The sequence below is a fragment of the Coenobita brevimanus genome, chromosome 39 (assembly GCF_032717465.1).
Source record: "Coenobita brevimanus isolate Jiangsu-jjx chromosome 39, ASM3271746v2, whole genome shotgun sequence".
Lineage (NCBI taxonomy): Eukaryota > Metazoa > Arthropoda > Malacostraca > Decapoda > Coenobitidae > Coenobita > Coenobita brevimanus.
The window spans coordinates 13,832,151-13,852,140 of record NC_136992.1 but is presented as its reverse complement, the minus strand read 5'-3'; the positions used below and the strand labels follow the sequence as shown (position 1 = coordinate 13,852,140).

The window sequence follows — 19,990 nt, the reverse complement described above, 5'->3', positions numbered from 1 at the left end:
TGTAGGCCTAATGTTTCATTACTTTTGTATGTTCACTAATTTCTATATTTTTATTCAGATTCAGGTATAGTACTGTATTGATTACAATATTGCACAGTATCATACACTACAGTAACCACCCCCACCAAATTAGCGAGGGTTACGTTCCAAGCCCCCACGCTAATTCTTGACATTCTTTCATTCTTGATGCCTTCCTGAAAATGACACCACTGACACTGTAATGGATTACCCATAAATAAATGTTGCTTGTTAAATCAGTTTCCCCGTTGTTTTTAGCTGTACGGCTGTGACAGCTCTAGTATTTTTATTCCTCAGCATAATGGTGGAAGGGACTGTCCTGTTTAACTGAACCTAACCTAACCGAGTTTAACTGTACCTTATAATTTAACCAAACCTAACCTAACCTAAAGTCAGAAAAATGCTTAAAAATAAACTGGAGGAATATGAATTGCTAAGGTCTCTCTGATGAAAGTTAAACGTACATTTAGTGCTCATTCTTTTGTTTGTTTTTGTGCTTAACGTGAAAGAGAGAGCATTGATGCAAACAGTAATATATCCCATTAATCCTTTAATAACCTCCGGCACTGAACAACCTTTTACAGTACCGATGTCAGTGATGTTAAGTTAGTGTGGGCTTTAAAGAAAACTGAACAATTATGGGGAGGTAACGAAGGTCTGTGGTATGTTTACATGACTACGCTACGATTCCAAACAGTTAGGCGGTCGGTTAATCTCAGATGTTTTCGCCCATTTGGTAAATACACCGTAACTTTATCAATCTTTCCGTGACTCATAGCGAATCATAGCATGGGTTTAGGAAGCTAAATAACACATTGCTAGGTGAGCCAGACGATTATCTTCCCATCTTTAAGAAAAATAAATTGATTTCAGAAGAATGGAAGAACTTTAAGTACTCAGAAAGGGATTTAATTTCTTCCATTTTCTTATAAGATGTGAAGATAATCGTCTGGCGCACCTAGAAATGTGTTATTTAGCTCCCTAAACCCATGCTATGATTCGCTATGATTGACTGGAGAATTGATAAAGTTAAGGTGCATTTACCAAATTGGCGAAAACATCTGAGATTAACTGACCCCCTGACTGCTTAGAATCGTAGCATAGAGTCATGTAAACATACCAGTGACCTTCGTTCCATTCCCATAATTGTTCACAGTTTTTCCATAGCTCACTAACTCGACATCAGTACTTTAAAGGGTTGTTCAATGTCGGAGGTTATTAAAGGGTTCATGGAATACATTACTGTTTCCATCAGTACTCTCCTTTCACATGTAAAAAAAACAAAAAAAAAAAACGAACAAAAGAGTGAGTGCTAAATGTAATTTATGACTTTCATCAGAATGACTTTACCAGTTCAGATCCCTTTATTTTATGCAATTTTCTGACTATTTTATTTTGTTTGGAAAAAGTACTGTATACAGTACTCACTCCAAACATATTTGTAATAATATAAGTAGTGATGAGTTCACCAATACAAGTGATGTACTGAGCTGGTAGGTAATATTCCGTATCATTTCGGCCATCCAGGAAGTGTTATCTGACTTGTAGGCCTACTGTGTCATTACCCTTGTATATGTTCACTAATATATATATATATATTTCAGATTCAGGTATAGTACTGTATTGATTGCAGTATTGTACAGTATACAGTACTCTCTCCAAACACAGTTTTAATACCGTACCATAAGTGGTGATAAGTGTTTACCAATATATTTGAGGTACTGAGTGGGTAGGTTTTTGATTATTCGGCAAATCTAATTTCTCGGCATCATCCTGGTCCCATAGATGCCGAATAATGGGACTTGTACTGTACCACCCTTCTTCTATTCCCAGAAAAGCCTTTTCTCCATGACTGCAGCCTCTACACCCTCATCCCACCACCATGTTGCTTTATGTCATGGGAGGGGGGGGGGCCTTGTCCATCCACACACTGAATCAGTAACTTTCAAGAGGTAGCTCTCGAGGGCTCTGTATTGTTCATTAACACTTCTGTCAATGCCTCCCTGTTCAGCCACCACTCTCCTCATCTCGTTATAGAAGGCTTCCCATACTGCTTGGTTTATAGCTTCCATATTATTCCTCCTAGGTACTTAGGTCCTCTTTGCCATCACCCACTCCTTAAGCACCATGTCACATACCAATAACTTGTGTTGCTGCATACACTTCTCACTCCTTGTAACATTAACATCCCTCACTCATCTTCCATCAGCCCTGCTGACCAGGAAATAGTCAAATCGGCTGAGACTCATATGTAGTCAACCTACTGTCTCTTTTCCTAAAATATGTGTTGCATACAATCATGTTCATTGCCTCCCAAACTTTAGTATTCTTTCCCCTTCCTCATTTTTTGTACCATAGGCACATCCCCCATGTATTCCTTCATATCTTTGAGCTTCTTCACCTACATGACCATTTAAATCCACTCCCAAAACTACAATCTTATCATCCCCCATACCACTTACTACATGTATTAAGTCATCATAAAATCTATCTTTCTCAACCGCATCCAAGCCTGCCTGTGGAGTATACGCTGATATAAATGCAAACATAATCTTACCGAACAGAATTTTCACTATACTGTTATCCTGTCATTTACTTTCATAACATTCATGACATATTCCACCCATTTCTCCCCAACACACGCATACCATCATATCCATCTGTCCAACCCTGCCAAAACAACGGACAAAAATAATCTCTCCCATCATTCATTCTGGCTGATCCTCCCTTATATCTGACTTCTTGCGCACATCCCACATCCACCCACCTCCAACTCAGTGCCTTAACTGCTTAACCCGCGCTATCCCTGAAACTTACCACATTCCACGATGCCACTTTGATCCCCAGGGCAATTTAGTGTCCTCAGGCTTGCTTTGTATTCCATGCTTTAATTTGGTCATACTCGGTAAAATAATAAATGGGAGAGACATGCCACAAGGCCCACCCACCGCACAGTCCCAGGTCCAGGCAATGGATCTGGGACTCCTAGCCCACCAGCCTTGACCAGTAGCAGTGGTCTTTGGACACCCTGCCAGGGCAGCTATAGGGACACCCTCCAAGTGCGCCTTGGCACTGCAAATGCCCCGCCTTTATACACCCATTGATAGGGCAGCCTCCTGGGACACCATTCCCAGGTTCAGGCCCCTCTCTATTGGACAGAAGCAGCAGCCTGGGAACTGCAATGCCCTGTACCCTGTAGCACAGGTTCGAGCCCCATCTCACTCCAGTCCCACGGTCTATGCTGCCAGAGCCCTCGTCACGCTTCCCCTCAAAAGGTCTGCCACTAGCTAGCGGTGGCAAAGTTTTCTGGCCACATGCCCTTGCTGGCGTCAACCCCTGTGACGTAGTGGGGTACATTGTGTGATATATAACGCGCATGTGGTGCAGTGTATGAGATAAAGGAAGTGTTTGGGAGAGTATGCTGGTCTGCTGTCCATGTTAGTGTTACACTCAAAAATGGTCAGGCCTATAAGGTAGAGTTAGGATTGAGGGATTTTGAATGCTTTTATATATAATATATATATATATATATATATATATATATATATATATATATATATATATATATATATATATGTATATATATATATATATATATATATATATATATATATATATATACATATATATATATATAATTGGGAATACAGTTATTAGATTTCCCTTATTTGCTTTCTATTTTCCCTTTCCTTTGTTTCTGGATCCTATCTTGTCCCATCAGTTGGTGGGGAAAGAGGTGGTGATGATAATGGTTGTTATTATTTGTCTTGTGTCTATTTACAGCGGAAGTGAAGCGGGTGGGAGACACTGTCCTAGGCATGGCTACACAGTGTGTACAGGCCAAAAATGTGAACAAAACCTCCCCTCAAACCTTGTCCAATCTTTGTCTAAAGATTAATGTGAAGTTGGGAGGCATCAACTCTATTCTAGTCCCAGGCATCAGGTCAGTAATATTGTCACAATTTAAAATGCATATCCAGTTCATGCTTTGGGTTTTTGTAGAGGTCTTGCCAAAATTTTAAGTATTTTTCATACAGTAATATTTTTTACATAGAAGGTGCAATCATTATTACATAAGACAAGAAAAATAAAGAATTTATATGAAGTTCAACAATATTTTAAAATATAGCATCTCATTTCTGATGTTGCAGTGCATGTTATCCCTCAGTGCAGTTTATTCTTCATCTGTTCTGTACGGAAAGTGAAGTCTTGAGTTTGGTTGCAAAATATGGGGAAGCACATCCTGTTCTGTAAGGTTTTGCTTATCTCTGTGATGTTTTCAGGATAATATAGTTTTAGGTGGATTATACTTGTATATTGTCAGTGTTTGGTTGTGAGGATTTTTTTTTTTTTTTAATGAGGTTAACTGCACTTACTGTAAGATTGTAGAAGCACCAGACGGATGTGAAGTTTAACTGTGGAGTAGGTAATAGGAACATAATATATATGTATCATACCTGTATGTAGGCCAAAGGTTTTCAACGAGCCGGTGATATTCCTTGGTGCGGATGTGACGCACCCCCCTGCGGGAGACAACAAGAAACCGTCCATTGCAGCTGTTGTTGGATCTATGGATGCTCACCCATCTCGTTATGCTGCCACTGTTCGGGTCCAGCAGCATAGACAGGTAGGTCACACTTCATTGTTCTCAAAGTGTTTGATCTGTCCAGGAGCTTCTCAGGTTTTCTTACTGCATGTGGATATAGAGGTTTATTTGGAGGGGGAAGCAGCTAGCAGTAACATACCATAGCTGTTTCTTAACTCCATGAATCTGGAAGAAGTTCTTGTAGTTTAGCATCTGCTACCAGATGATTTTATTCAACTTATGAGAGATGTTTTACATGGAAAGTGCTTAGTAAGATTGTTTCTATCTCCATCAATTTTAACACTTGCCGAGCTGCAGACTTCATATGAGGTGCAGTGAAGGTCCGCATGGGCCACATTGGAAGCCTCTTGAGGTACAGTTTACGTTGGTTATAAAACATTGCCTCAGAGGAGGTAATACCTTACAAATAATCAGTGTGGCAGGGGTTAAAGTTTATCCTAAGTTCAGTATACAGTAATAGGAGAGAAAAGGAAACAAAGAAGGCATCCCGGACTCACAGGATTAAACATAGTGTGGATAATAATGCAAACACCCTGCTAGAGTCTGTACAAACACATACGAGATAGTAATTTGATTCCCTTAGTAAATCTTACCATGCAGTCATTAGCGAGAATTTGTGAAGGGAAGAAGATGTATGCCTATGACAGGCTTTGGGTGTTGCAGATGAAAGCAGAAACTATTCATCTGTTTGTCATAAAATACCAGGTTATATCAAGTGTATACAAGCCAGCTTCTATATTTAATTCTTATGTCTAGTTGCTCTTATGGAAAGTTGAGAAATAATAATATTTGTATAATACTTGCATGTTGTTACTACAAGGGACGGGTCTGGGAGATAGAAACCTCCATCACTGTATTATCATGGAGGTATGGAGACACCAATACTCAACTTTACTGTAAACTCAAATATGCAATTTTTTTTTTTTCTTTTATGTGAATATGGATAGTGATGTAACACCCTCCCAAGGGCATTCTAACCCCTTATAAAACCCTACAGTTGTACTGTATAACTGTTCAAACATATATAACTTAAGATGGAGCTATTCAACTCACTTTTGGCTATTTTGAATTGTACCAAGGTTTGTAGCACCAGTTGAGCAGGGCAGTACTCCTGAGGTGGATGGAAAGCTGATGGCAGGGAGTGCTGGAGCTCCCGTTTCATCAGCCCTCAGGACTAGTTCCTGACCATCCCCCTTTGCTGAACTTTTTCAGTGTCTCAGTTACACAGAGAGTAGGCCAGCATGCTCTCCAATACAAATTTCTCTAACTATCTACACCAAACTACATGCATATTGCACTCTACACTTCCTTTTCAAAATTCAACCAAAATGGCATATCATGATCAAGCCTCGGAGTCCCCCATGTGCCTCCACCATCCACCCCTCTCCCAGTGATGACCCAGTGAGATGCCCAGAACCACTGCCTGACTTGCTTCTTCATGTCTTCGACATTTTGCAGCCTTTCTTCTAACATTTTGTTATGCACCACCTCTCCTCCTGTAAACCTCACCCTCTCTTCCTAACTGAGACTCAGCTGTCTGAGGCAACTGACAGCAGACCCTTCTCAGTATCCTCTTACGTTCTCTATACTCATTTCAAAGCCAGTGGTGGCTGTTGTGTACATGTATGCAATGACTTAACTTTCACTGATCCACATGGTGAATAAGCCTATGCTGTTTCTATCCGTAATGACCTAGAGCAGCTTGTATAGCGCCCTACCTGTATTCCTGACTGTCATGGAGAGAGTTCCTTTGTACTTGCCCTCTTCCTTACAACTAACCCTTCTGCTTACACTGTTAATCATTCCTCTCCATTGGGCTCCTCCGACCACAACCGCATCACCTTGATCTGTGTATTGCTCCAGTATGGCTTGTGGACCCTCCAAACCAACATCGGTTGTGACACTTTGGAGCTGCTGATTGAGAGACCCTCGGGCAGTACGTCTTTGGTTTTCCCTGGAATAATTATTGTCTCCATGACCAACAGCCATATGCACATTACAGAGGTTATTCTCTCAGGCATGGAAGTATACATATCCCTTGACTAAAGCTGAGAAACCTTGGTTTAATCACATATGTTCCAATGCTGTCCACAACAAGAAGGTCTACAAAAGGTACCAGAGCTAACCCAGCCCTGAATCTCATCTTTTTTATGTTTCTGCCTGGAAACATGCTATGTCTGTTCTTTGCTTTGCTAAAAATAATTTCATTCGTACTATATGCTCTGAACTCTCTAACTGGAATTCTGCCCACTCCTTGCATCTTGCCAAAGACCTTTCTAACAACTTTACCTCATCATCTTTCCCTCCTCTTTTCCACTCTGATGGCTCTGTAGCAATTTCTTCTACTGATAAAGCAGATCTCTTTGCTCAGACTTTCTCCTCCAATTCCACCTTAGACGATTCCAGTGCTGTTCTTCCATCACCCCCCCCCTCCTGTTGTTCTCAAGAACTGCGCTCCTGTGCTTACACCCTGCCTAGGTAAACTCTTTCACCTTTGTCTGTCAACTTGTACCTTTCCTTCTTGCTGAAAGTTTGCTCTCATTCAGCCTGTCCCAAAGAAGGGTGACCATTCCCAACCCTCTAACTATTGCCAATAGCTTCAACATCCTGTGTCTCAAAAGTCCTTGAGCCTATTCTCTAAAAAATTTTTAAAGCATCTCTCCTATTACAAATCTGATCGTCAGTGTAGTTTCCGCAGGGATGCTCCATTGGTGACCTTCTCTACCTTTCAGAGTCCTGGTCATCCTCCTTTTGGGACTTTGGCGGAAGCTTTCCCATTGCACTTGACATCTCAAAGGCTTTTGATTGAGGCAGGCATAAATCTTAAATTTCCAAACTGCCCTCTTATGGTTTCTATCCTTTTATATGTGCCTTCATCTCTAGCTTCCTTTTTGGTTGTTCCGTTGCTGCTGTTGTAGATGGACACTGTTCTTCTCTTAGATCTATCAGTAGTTGCGTTCCTCAGGGCTTTGTCCTATCAACAACTCTCTTCCTTTTATTCATTGATGCCCTTCTGAGCTGTACATCTAACCCTATCCACTCATACGCTGACGATTCCACCCTTCACCTTTCCATTCGCTTCCCACAGCGTCCATCTCAGCAGTTACTTCAACAAACAAGGGATGAGGCTATGACATGTGTGTTGTCTGACTTGGCTCCTTATCTCTGACTGGGATAAAAGCAGCCTTGTTGTTTTTAATGCGTTACACCTATTAACCCTTCAGAATCTTCCACAGAAGTACCCACTGATGTTGAATAATATCCAGCACAGTCCTTCATCATCATTAAACACACTTAGGGTTTCATTCTCGTGGGATTTATCTTGGAAAGATCATATTACATCATCACCTGGACCTCCTTCCCCACCCTAGGGCAGAGTGAAGCGTATTAGCATCCAGACAGCCCAAGTTTACCCAGTTCAGTGGGCCACGCTTCCATTCGCTCACATTCAAGCTTCTGGAATCCTGGCTCTATCTGATATGCCAAAAACTTTCACGACATTCTGTAGCATCACCTAAACATATCCGATGAGACAGTCTGAAAGCTGTCACATTAAAAAGGGGTGCCAAATCTCTGATCATGCACTTCTTCCCACAACATTCATCTAGCCAGCTCAATCTCTTGTCAGTCCCCTTGCCTCACCGACTTCCATACCTCTCCTCCTCACATACTCATCCACCATATCCCTCCACCTTCTCCTTGACCTACTTTTCTTCCTCCCTCCTTCAAATTTGCTCATATATACCATTTTCACCACCCTGTTGTTGTCCATTCTCTCCACATGACCATACCATCTCAGTACACTCCCTTGAATTCTGGTGTCCACAGACTTCCTCACTCCGCATCTCTGACAAATTTTATTCTGCATCTCTCACGAATCACGTTATTTCGTATCCTATCCACTCTCTGTACTCCACATACGTTCTTCAGCAGTCCCATCTCCACTGCTGTTACTCTTGACCTTTCATTTTCATGTCACACCATAGTCTCACATCCATATGTTAAAGTTGGCACTAACACTCCTTGAAGTAAGCCTTGCACAGCTGCAACACTCAGCGTCTTTTTCTTATCAAGGCCTTCATAGCACCAGCTACTTTCCTTCCTTGTATCACTCTACTTTGCACTTCTTTTGCACATTTTCCTATCTTCTCTGTCACTGTACCCAGGTGTTTGAACACTCACCAATTCCAGTATCTCCATTCAGTGTAACATCACACTGGGAGCCACCTACTTTCTCAGTATCCATCACTTTACCCTTTTCTGAATTTACCCTGAAGACACGACGATGCTCACAGACATCAGCAAAACTCTGCACTAGTCTACCAAGTTCTTTTCTGGTATTTGCAAGTAGTACAGCATCATCAGCATACAACACATTTGAGATACTTCATCCATCAGCATTTGTTACCAACACCATCCCTCTCTTCATTACTCGTGTTTTTACTTCTCTCATCACCCCATCCATGTGTATATTGAACAACCATGGGGCCATCACACAACCTTGTCGCATGCCCACATCGATTGTGAGCATTCACTTAGATGCCCATTTACCCGTACATATTCTTCACTACCTTCATAAAAACTCCTGACCGCACCTAGCAGCCTACCATCTACACCATACATGCATAAAAACCTTCCACAATCCTTCTTTATTTACTCTCGTATGCATTTTCCAGAGCCATGAATGCCATGAACACCTTACAGTCCTTCTCACAAGCCTTCTCCATTATCTGTCCGACTGTAAATATTTGATCCACACATCCGCTGCCATTCCTAAAGCCGCCCTGTTCATCGCTCACTAGGACTTCTTATATCTCTCTTACTTTCTCTATAATAATTCTTCCATATACCTTCCCTACCACACTGAGAATACTTATGCCACAATAATTCTTGCACTTACTTTGCTCACCTTTATTTTTGCACAGGGGTACAATCATAGCCTTTTTCCACTCTGCTAGCACAGTTTCACTCATCCATTCTGTTTTACATATCTCCAACAAGCACTTCATTCCATGCTGTCCACTACACTTAATCATCTCTGCATGCACCTGATCAACCCCAGCTGCTTTCCCATTTTTCAGCCGCTTCACAACGTTCTTCATCTGTGTGAGTGTCACGTTTCCTGGCACTGCATTCCTTCTGTGCACACCCCCAAAACCAATCTTGTTTACAGTGGCTCTGCTCTCTCTGTTCACATTTATCAGGCTTTCAGAATATTCCTTCCATCTGGTCCTTACATCATCCCCTTGGGTTAATAATCTGCCACCTACATTCTTCACACTTTCACATTTCTTTCCTCTGTCACTTCTGCATTTCTGCACGTCTTTCCAGAATAACTTCTTATTTTCAGGGTAATTTGCATTCATTTTACTGCTTAGATCATCATTTACCTCCTTCCTTTTGCTCTTTACTAGTCTCGTTACATGGTTCTTGCTCTGCACATATGCAATTCTTATTTCAATTGAACCCCTGCCCTGTTACCACCCTAGCCACTTCTTTTCCTCCACTGCTCCCTTAACTTCTTCATCCCACCATGCCATACCTTTTTTCTTCGTTGTTACTCTTGCCACACCTCACACTGCTTGCAAAATCTGCGTCCAAGAGATTGGGTGTGGTAAGCTGACTCCGTACCTTCTTTATACCCACACAGTTGTTGATTTTGTACACGGGATTTATACGCCCCTATGTAGAGTAGCACTCTTGTATGTCGGGAGGCTCCCCATATACTGCTATTCTTAACAAGGTGGAGTCCAAGGCTTTTCATATCATTAACTCTCCTCCTCTTACTGGCTCCCGTCAGCTTGTGTCCCTGCCACACTGTTGCATCATTATCTCATTTTTATCACTTCTTGAATGGTCACTGCTCCTCTGAACTATACAGTATGCCTGCACCCCTCCACCACTACAACAGGCACATAACACCCTTGTAGCAACAAACTCTTATCCCTTTTCTGTCCAGCTCTGTAATCCAAAAGTTAACCATTACTAGCAGTCATTCATTTATGCAACAGGTCAGCTCTGGAACTGTCTCCCTCTGTTTGTCTTTCCTACTTCGTATGATCTCCAGTCTTTCAGATGCAGTGTTCCAGCCATCTCGAAATGAACGGAGCTTGAATTAGGCTCTCTGTTTTTTTTTTTTTTTTTGAAGGAATGGTTTGTGGGCTCCTGGCCTTTGGTTCTTTCTCCATGCATTAGAAAAAGAGTAATACCTCGATCACAACACTGTACGAGCACTACAAGCCTGCCCCGTCTGACATCCACCCGTCGGAGGTGCCCTTGAATAGAGATGATCGAGTTCACCTAGCTAGGCTGAGAGTTGGACACCACCCAGCCCTCCTTAGCTACCATCTTTGATTTGGGGTGGGTAGAATCACAGATTCTGCATTGAGTGGCAAGCCAAATGATTTCCCGTAAACCAGGAAAGCATTTTTAGTGCTGGGTGGTAACCCTGTAACCAACCAATACGTGTTTCCTATGTGACAACAAGTGGGTTGGCGGAGGGTTAGTGCCCCTTCCCGGAAAACAACCAACTAAAAATACGAACAAGAAGCCTCTTGCCAGGAGTCCAGGACTGACCAAAAGGTGACGACTTAGGACGAAACAAAGGACATGGTTCGGATAGCTTCATGGAATGTAAGGGGTGCAATTGATGAGGTGAAAGATAGAGATTGTCCAGGTGCTTGAGGGTGTGAATGTGGATGTATGTAGATAAACTGAAACTGAATGAAGAGGTGAGAGTATGAGAGAATGGTAGTACGGATGGGGTATATGTGCAGGAATAGGTGAGAACGAGAGGGCAAAAGAAGGAGTGTGCATTGTTGTAACAGATGGAAGGAGAATATAAGAGAGTATGGATCGGTTGGCCTGAGGATTGTGTGGGTAAGATTGAAAGCTGGACTACAAATGTGGGCGATTGTGTGCGGGTATGCGCCAGCGCAAGATGGTGCAATAAGAGTGAGAGAGGAGTTCAGGACAAATGTGGAAGATGCAAGGAAAAGTTTGAAAGGTATAAGAGAGTGTTTTTGATTGGAGATATGGATGGAAAAGTAGGGAATGTGAAGGTGGATGGAGTAGTTGGTGAGTGGGGTGTGCATGCAGAGATGGATAAGAATGGCAGTGCTTTAGTGGACATTTGTGCTGGGAGGGAGTTGGTGATAGCTAATACCCTCTGTAGGCACAAAATGATCCATAGGTATTCGTGGCAAGTGATAAGAAGGGTGGGTAGTGAACTGAATGAGTGTGTGGATGATAGGATGAGAAGGTGTGTAATGGATGCAAGAGTATGTAGAGGCTGGGGGAGTGGACATTCTGACCACCACTTCATGATAGTCAGAATCAAAGTCCAAATGAAATGGAGAAATAGAAAAAGGAAAAGACAGGAGGAAGTAGTGCATACAAGGAGGGTGGAAAGATTACAAGAGGATGAAAAAAAAAGGCAGAATATAAGAGGGAAGTGGAGGAGCGATTGGGTAAATATGGATTGGAGCAGATGGGGGACGTGGAAGGTGTGTGCAAGATATTCACTGAAGAAACGTGTAGCATATGAGGTGGTGTGTTGGGTGAAGAGAAGACGAAAGGGAGTGCAGGGAACAGCATGGTGGAATGAAGAGGTGAGAGAGGCTGTGGCACAAAAGAAGAAAGCCTATAGTGAGTGGATGAGAAACAGGGACGTGGAAGATGTTGAGAGTCGGAAGAGAGAGTTATATGTAGAGAGGAGGAGAGAGGTGAAAAGACTGGTAAGAAAGAGTAAGAAGAGAGTAGATGAGGAATTTGGAAGGAACTTGAGTGTAAAGTGGAGGGAATATAAGAAAATGTTTTGGAAAGAGGTAAGGAGAGTTAGACGGGGTGCCAAAGAAGTTAGTAGGGGAGTGAAAGATAAAAAAAAGTAGATTACTAGTGGAGAAGGGAGAAAAAGTGAGCAGATGGAGAGAACACTTTAAGAAATTGTTAAAATGCAAGTATAAGTGGCTGGGGAATGGCTGGGAGAAGAGGGATGTGAGGAGAGAGTATAAAATCAGTAGGATGGAAGTTGTGAAAGCAATGAAGAAAGTTTCAATGGGCAAGGCCCCAGGAATAGATGGAGTGTGTGGTGAAATGCTGAAGCATGGGGGAGAGATAGTGAAATGGATGTGGAAGATGTGCAGATTGGCCTGGGAGGAAGGTAGAGTCCTGGAGGATTGGAAGTCAGGTATAATTATTCCCCTGTACAAAGGAAAGGGGAAAAAGAAGTGTGTGGTAATCATAGGGGCATTTGTCTTCATAGTATAATAGGAAAAGTATATGGTAGGATACTTATTGACAAAATTAGGGAAATAACAGAGGAATTAGTTGGAGAAGAACAGGGAGGTTTTAGGAAGGGAAGAGGTTGTGTAGATCAGATATTCATTCTTAGATCTCTAGTGGAAAAGTTTATAGAGAAGGGAGATAAGTTGTATGTGGCCTTCATGGATTCGGAGAAAGCTTATGACAGCGTGGATAGACAAAGATTTTGGAAAGTATGAAGAATATATGGAGTAGATGGGAAGTTGAAGGCCGTGAAGAGTGTGTATGAGAGTGCTAAGGCTGCAGCGCGTATGAATAGTGAATTGAGTGAAGTTTTGTATTTGAAGGTTGGATTGAAACAAGGATGTTTCATGTCTCCATGGTTGTTCAGTCTGTATGTGAATGGAGTTATAAAAGAGACACAAGGTGGGGCAGTGGATATTGGAGTGACCCTAGTGAGAGAAGGCAGTTTTTGGAAACTCCCTGTACTGTTGTTTTGCAGATGATACTGTGTTGCTAAGTGAAAACGAAGGAGAGCTGCAAGGCTTGGTGGATGAGTTTGGGAGAGATTGTAAGAAACTGAATCTTAAGGTGAATGTAGGGAAGAGTAAAGTTATGGTCTTCAAGAGAAGTGTAGTCGGTGAATGTACAGTGAGGTTGGATGAGGAGGAAATGGAAAGATGTGAGTGCATTTAAGTACTTGGGTAGTGTGATGAGTAAGGATGGAAGTTTAGAGGGTGATGTGCTTGAAACGGTACAACATGGAAGAAAAGTTGCTGGTTCCTTGAAAGCAGTGATAAGAAACAGGGAAGTGAGCATGGAAGTGAAAAAGCTACTACATTACAGTATTGTGATACCAACTCTAACATATGGAAGTGAAGCTTGGACATTGTTGGAGGGACAGAGGTCAAGAGTGAGAGCAGTGGAAATGAGCTATTTGAGAGGAGCATGTGGAGTCACAAAGAGAGACAGACTGACAAATGAGGAAGTGATGGAGCATTGCGGTGTGGATGTGATAGAAAGCGTTAGGAGACACACATTGAGGTGGTTCGGCCATGTGGAGAGGATGGAGAGTGAGAGACTGATGAGGAGAGTGTATATGAGTGAGGTGGAGGGGGGGGAGAGGGAGGGTGAAGCCAAGGACGAGATGGAGGGCTGGGATGGAGATGTATATGAGAGAAGGGGGTGTGTGAACTGGGAGCAGGGCAATGAAATGGCGGGGGATAGAGTGACATGGAGGCGATTTGCTTGTGGCCACCCCTTATGGAATTAATGCATCTGGCAGTCGATAGATAGATGGATAGGAATCACAAATGACACATTGTCAGCTTGTAGAATAGGCATGCACAATATAACACATAATGGAACATGGCACAGCATATTCCACAGTAAGATGCAGACACAGGAGCAGTGTAAGGAACCCTTGGGACAACCCCAAAGGGGTTTGCTTACCTACAGTTGACTGTTCTGTTCAGCAGAACGACTAGGGTTGAGCAGTAAGAACAATAGGAAACCATTAGGCTTGTCACCGTGTCTACACTGAGTGAGTGCCCCCACCTTCCAAAAACTTGAAGAATGCATGAAGGAGATTTTGATTTTTTTGGGGGGAATAGTGGCATGTATATTGATATATTAAGTGGAATAGATCTTAAATGGAGACTGGAAAATGGATGTGGGTAGGTTGTGTCTAGTTTGTTTTGTTTCGGATTTGAAGTCTCCAACGTGCTTGCATGCGTTGGCCATGGTCACCTAATGGTGACTTTCCATGCTGATTGATCTCTGGCTGCTTCCCTATTTAGTCCCTTAGCCCTGAGGTCACACGCAGTGACCTCATCCCCGGTCTTTTTTTGGTCAGCCTCTTTCTACCATGCCCCCAGCATTAACACTTCTCACTTTCTGCACCTAATTATCACTCCCCATCCTCTCCAGATGCCCAAACCATCTCAGTCTGCCTCTCCTCATGACAACACAAATACACTCCAGTCCCATCCTACATCTCAACTCTCCCATTGTAAACCTAGCCTCCCAGGCCTCGCACTAAGGGATGCACCATACAACCACCTAATCATTGCCATTTCTGTACGTTTGTGCCTGCTAATATGGTCTTCCTTTACTGCCAAGGTCTCACTACCGTACAGCATTGCATTCCTCTAACATATGCCAGATACAAAGATCCCTTAGCATGGAGGATGACCCTTCAGTGTCAGGAGAGGTAAGAACTTCCTGAATTTCTTGCAACCATTCCTCACTCAAGCCACAGAGCTAGCTCCAGCCCCACCTTCAGCATATAACATGTCTCCCTAACAAAACTCTACCACACATTCAAGAGACTCGCAGAAAGTTCAATCCTTTCATGCCTGACAATCTCCACATGCTCTCCCCAACACATTGCACACATGGAATCAGCATTATCCCACATTCTACCTCTAATACCACTACATCTCTAGTGTGACCACTTATCACAAATAGTGAACAAGGTGAAGTTACTTCCCACGCCTTGTGGCTAATTGCACTTGGCCACTCCCCGTCTTCTTTGACAGTACCGCCCCCAGCCCTAGATACCATCACTTTTGTTTTATCTGCATTTATTTTTAAGCTCTTGTGCCCCATACCATCTTTCCACATCCTTAAGCTTTCCTCTGCCTGCTTTTCATTCTTTGGAGTCAACACCAAATCATTAGCATACAACATTTCCCATGGAGTAGATTTCTGAAGTCACGTGAGAGGGCTTCAAGTACTGTAATAAACAACAAGGGGCTCAAGACTGACCCCTGATGTAGACCACCATTCATGGGACATTCCTCTTTCAGATCTTCATTCTCCCTTACGTGGGTGCAAGCACCCACGTATGAGGCCATAACCACACTAACCAGCCACTCCTCGATCCCAAGCTTTTTCATTGCTCACTCCACCACCTCTCTGGGAACTTTGTCAAAGGCCTTTAAATCAACAAAAGCATAGTGCAGTTCCCTTTTCTTTCCTCTATGATTTTCCTGAAGCTGTCAAACAGTGAATATGGCATCAGTGGTCCCTTTGCCTGGCATAAACCTTAACTGCATCACATCAGTATTCACTCGCTCTACTCATACTTTCTAGATTTCTCACCATTACCTTCATTATCTGGTCCAAAAGCTTTATTCCTCTATACTGTAATTTCCTTTTTCCAGAGTGTCACCCTTCCCCTTGTACTCATTTACTATCACACTCTTCAGCCGGTCATCTGGGACAACACACTCATGTATAATTATATTTATCAAGTCAGTGACCATCCCACTCCTGTATCTCCTGAGGCTTTCAACATTTCAGCAGTCAACCCAGACACACCTACTGCCTTCCCCATCTGCATTGTGCCTATTGCTCTGCTCACAGTAGCAGCATCAGTCAAAGGCCAAAGGCCAGATACTGATCTGCTGGCTCCAAACCTTTCCTGTCCTAGTCAAACTCCTCATTCAACAACCAGTTACAATGGTCTCTCCATGCATCTTTAATATCCCCAGTGTCCACCTCTACCTTTCCTTCATCATTCTTCACACACTGCTCACCTATGATATACCAATTCTCCCTCTTCGTCAGATTTCCCACGATATGTCATATCATATATTCTTCCTTTCCACGCTATTTAGGTTATCAAGTGAAAGTCTCTGAGACTTAGACTTTGCCTTGTAAACCTCTTTTCTAGCCCTGCATTTGGCAGTCAAGTATTCCTCTTTTATACCACCCAATTTACATTCCTGGAAAAGCCTTCAGGGATAACAGATTGACAACTAGGGTAATGTTGCAGCAACCCCTATGTAGAGATGGAGGTGGAGGAAGAGACAGAGAACAGGATTGAGAGGTGAAAATTGGATATTTGCAGGCATGTTATGAAATGGGCTAACAGTCATTGGGACAGACTGGAGAACTAGATAGAACTAAGAGTGTGTGTATTGCTCCACCAGCACCTATACCAGACAGCTCAGATCACCACCAAAATTTAATTGACTCTTCCTGAACCCATGATCCACATATCCACAAAATTTTCAGTGAAATCCGTCATTAAGTTTTGAATTTTTATACCTGGGGCGAATACATAATCTCCAGCTTTTGTTGGTGGAGGTAATGGTGGGAAAGGTTTTTGTGCTTCATTGGACTACCTGTGTGTCAATTTGTACATGAAATGACTGGATGAGGACATACAGAAGCACAGAACTGGCACGTCATAACTGAAAACAATGTAAGTTTTATGAATGGAGGTACAGTAGAACCTCTCTCATTCGGACTATATGGGGGGAAGTGTTGTCCGAATTAGCAGATTGTCCGGACCATCAGGGTAATCTCCAGTTCATACCAAAAACTATCTACATATGGTATGTTTGTTAATTATTATCATATGTTGCATATGTCAACCCGACGTAACTGCGAAACATGAAAGGATACTAAAATAACAAAACTAATCATGTACGATAGTTTTGTATTGCATAATTTACAGGTAAGGCCATGACAAGAAACTAGCCTACATTTTAAATTGTAGTAAGTGACTAAGGCCCGTGTAGGCAAAAAAATAAATTAATTAACTGTAATATTTGGAATAAAATTAAAACTTATGTAGGCGAAAAATACATTGTCATCTTTGGCATATTGATAACGCCCATATGGGCAAGAAGCTAATGTTTGATGTACAAGTAAAGCACATTTAAGTACAAAAAATAACCTACAGTAATTACTAAACACTGCAGAATATTCTGACCCATTTTTGTGTAAGCAAACTCCCCCTTTTAACACTTTTATTCATTGCAGAAGCTACATTTGCATTAAGGGGCATGGTAAGGAGGATTAACTTTTGAAATACAGTGTAAAAATATAAATGGTTGGTGAACTAGTTGATGGAACGAATGCTAGTGTGTGTTTAAACAGGCGCCCATGTTGCAACCTAGCGTTATCCGAGACTAAATGAATGACGATCGCTTTCCGCGCTGATACTGAATATGACTTTAGAATTACTTTCAAGATATTTTTGGAGTTTAATATTTTTAAATTTTGTCCGAATTAACAGAAATCCGGATTAAAGGGGTCCGGACCAAAGAGGTTCTACTGTATTTAGGACTGTCTCAAAGATAGGGGCAAGTTGGGTGCAGAACCATGTAGTTAAAGAAATCAGGTAGATAGCAAGCAAGTATGCCCAACCAGCATGGGACAGGAGTTTGTTTTCTGACTAGTAAGCTGACTGGAGTAGTACTGTACTTTTGCATTCAGCCACCAGCTGATGAGAATTTCAGGATTATGTAAAGTAAAACATCTTTTTATTTCCTTTCAGTACATTATTTAAACTTTTGTCAGGCAGGGGTCTCATTCATCTAAATAAAATCATGACATTTGCCAGAATAAAGTATTCAAATAGATCATTTGTAGTAGGTGTAAGGTGACCAGAATCCCGCTTTTTTATTTGTGACTAGAATGTCCTGCTTTTTGTGCAGATTATCTTAATTGTCCCGCTTTTAGAAACTTACTGTTGCATTAGATATAACATGACCTTCTTTTATGAAATTAGGATGAATTAGAAAAATTATGCATAATCCTAACCAAATGAAATACTGAATTATTAATATAAAATCTGTAACGCTCACTAGCTGGTAACTTTGGTCGACCCATTCACTGTACCGTACGGTATGTTCAGAGCTCGTAGGAGACGTTAGTGGTTGATTAGCAGCCTCAGTTTGAGGTGTAGTAGCGGTCGCTGTCACATTAGTCAATATCTGTCTGTCTATATGTCTATATATCTGTCTATATCTATCTGTATATCTACCTACTTATCTATCTATCTATATATCTATTTATCTGTTTCTACCTATCTATCTATATATCTATCTATTTATCTATCTGTCTCTCTCTCTCTCTACACACACACACACACACACACACACACACACACACACACACACACACACACACACACACACACACACACACACACACACACACACACACACACACAAAATCCTGCTTTAGGCTCCAATACCTTAAGTAGGTGGGGACACCCCTATCAACACATTCGATTAGGTATTAACTTTGGCCTGCTGTCTGCTGAGTGGCATGTCATAATCATTTCCTGTATCCCAGAAAACATTTACTATAGCTACCACATCACTCTTAGTAGTTCAGTGGGTTAAGGCTCAACTAGATAAGGACTGCAAGGGTTTAAGTCCTATAGACTTACAGAGTCTGTTGCTTACAAAGCCTATTCAGGGGTAAGTGGGCTGAGTAGCCTAACCTTGGGCCACTATCCTCCTGATACAGCAATGAAGGATTGGATGGATGGATTGATGATTTGCCATATTATATAGTTGTGCAAATAGGTTGGTACATAATTAATATTTTTCACAGCAAGCTGAACATCTACAGTAAATACTATCTATCTATCTATCTATCTATTGCCAGACGCCTCAATCCCGTTTGGGGTGGCCACAAACAAATCGCCTCCATGTCGCCCTGTCCCCTGCCATTTCACTGCCCTGCTCCCAACTCACACCCCCCTCTCTCATATACCTCTCCACTCCATCCCTCCATCTCATCCTCGGCCTCCCCCTCCCTCTTCCCCCCTCCACCTCACTCACATACACTCTCTTCATCAGTCTTTCACCCTCCATCCTCTCCACATGGCCATACCACCTCAGTGTGTTCCTCATAACGCTTCCTATCACATCCATATCCACACCACAACGCTCCTTTATATCCTCATTCATCAGCCTGTCTCTCCATGTGACTCCACAGGCTCCCCTTAAATAACTCATTTCCACTGCTGTCACTCTTGGCTTGTGTCCTTCCAACAACGTCCAAGCTTCACTTCCATAAGTTAGAGTTGGTATCACGATACTGTCATGTAGTATTTTTTTCACTTCCATGCTCACTTCCCTGTTTCTTATCACTGCTTTCAAAGAACCAGCAACCTTTCTTCCCTGCTGTACCCTTTCAAGCACTTCACCCTCCAAACCTCCATCCTTACTCATCACACTACCCAAGTACTTAAACGTACTCACATTTTCCAATTCCTCACCATCCAACCTTGCTGTACATTCACTGACTTCACCTCTCTCAAAGAGCATCACTTTACTCTTCCCTATATTCACC

General features: G+C 42.2%; 1 protein-coding gene across 1 annotated transcript in view; it reads left to right on the top strand.

Moving 5' to 3' along the window:
• The window catches only part of AGO1 (protein argonaute-1), a 198,583-nt gene that overhangs the window by 136,452 nt on the left and 42,141 nt on the right, over positions 1-19,990 (top strand). The window contains exons 13-14 of the mRNA XM_080270147.1: positions 3,802-3,961; positions 4,486-4,645. Of these exons, the coding sequence (XP_080126273.1) occupies positions 3,802-3,961; positions 4,486-4,645 (320 nt within the window). The remainder of the gene's footprint in view (positions 1-3,801; positions 3,962-4,485; positions 4,646-19,990) is intronic.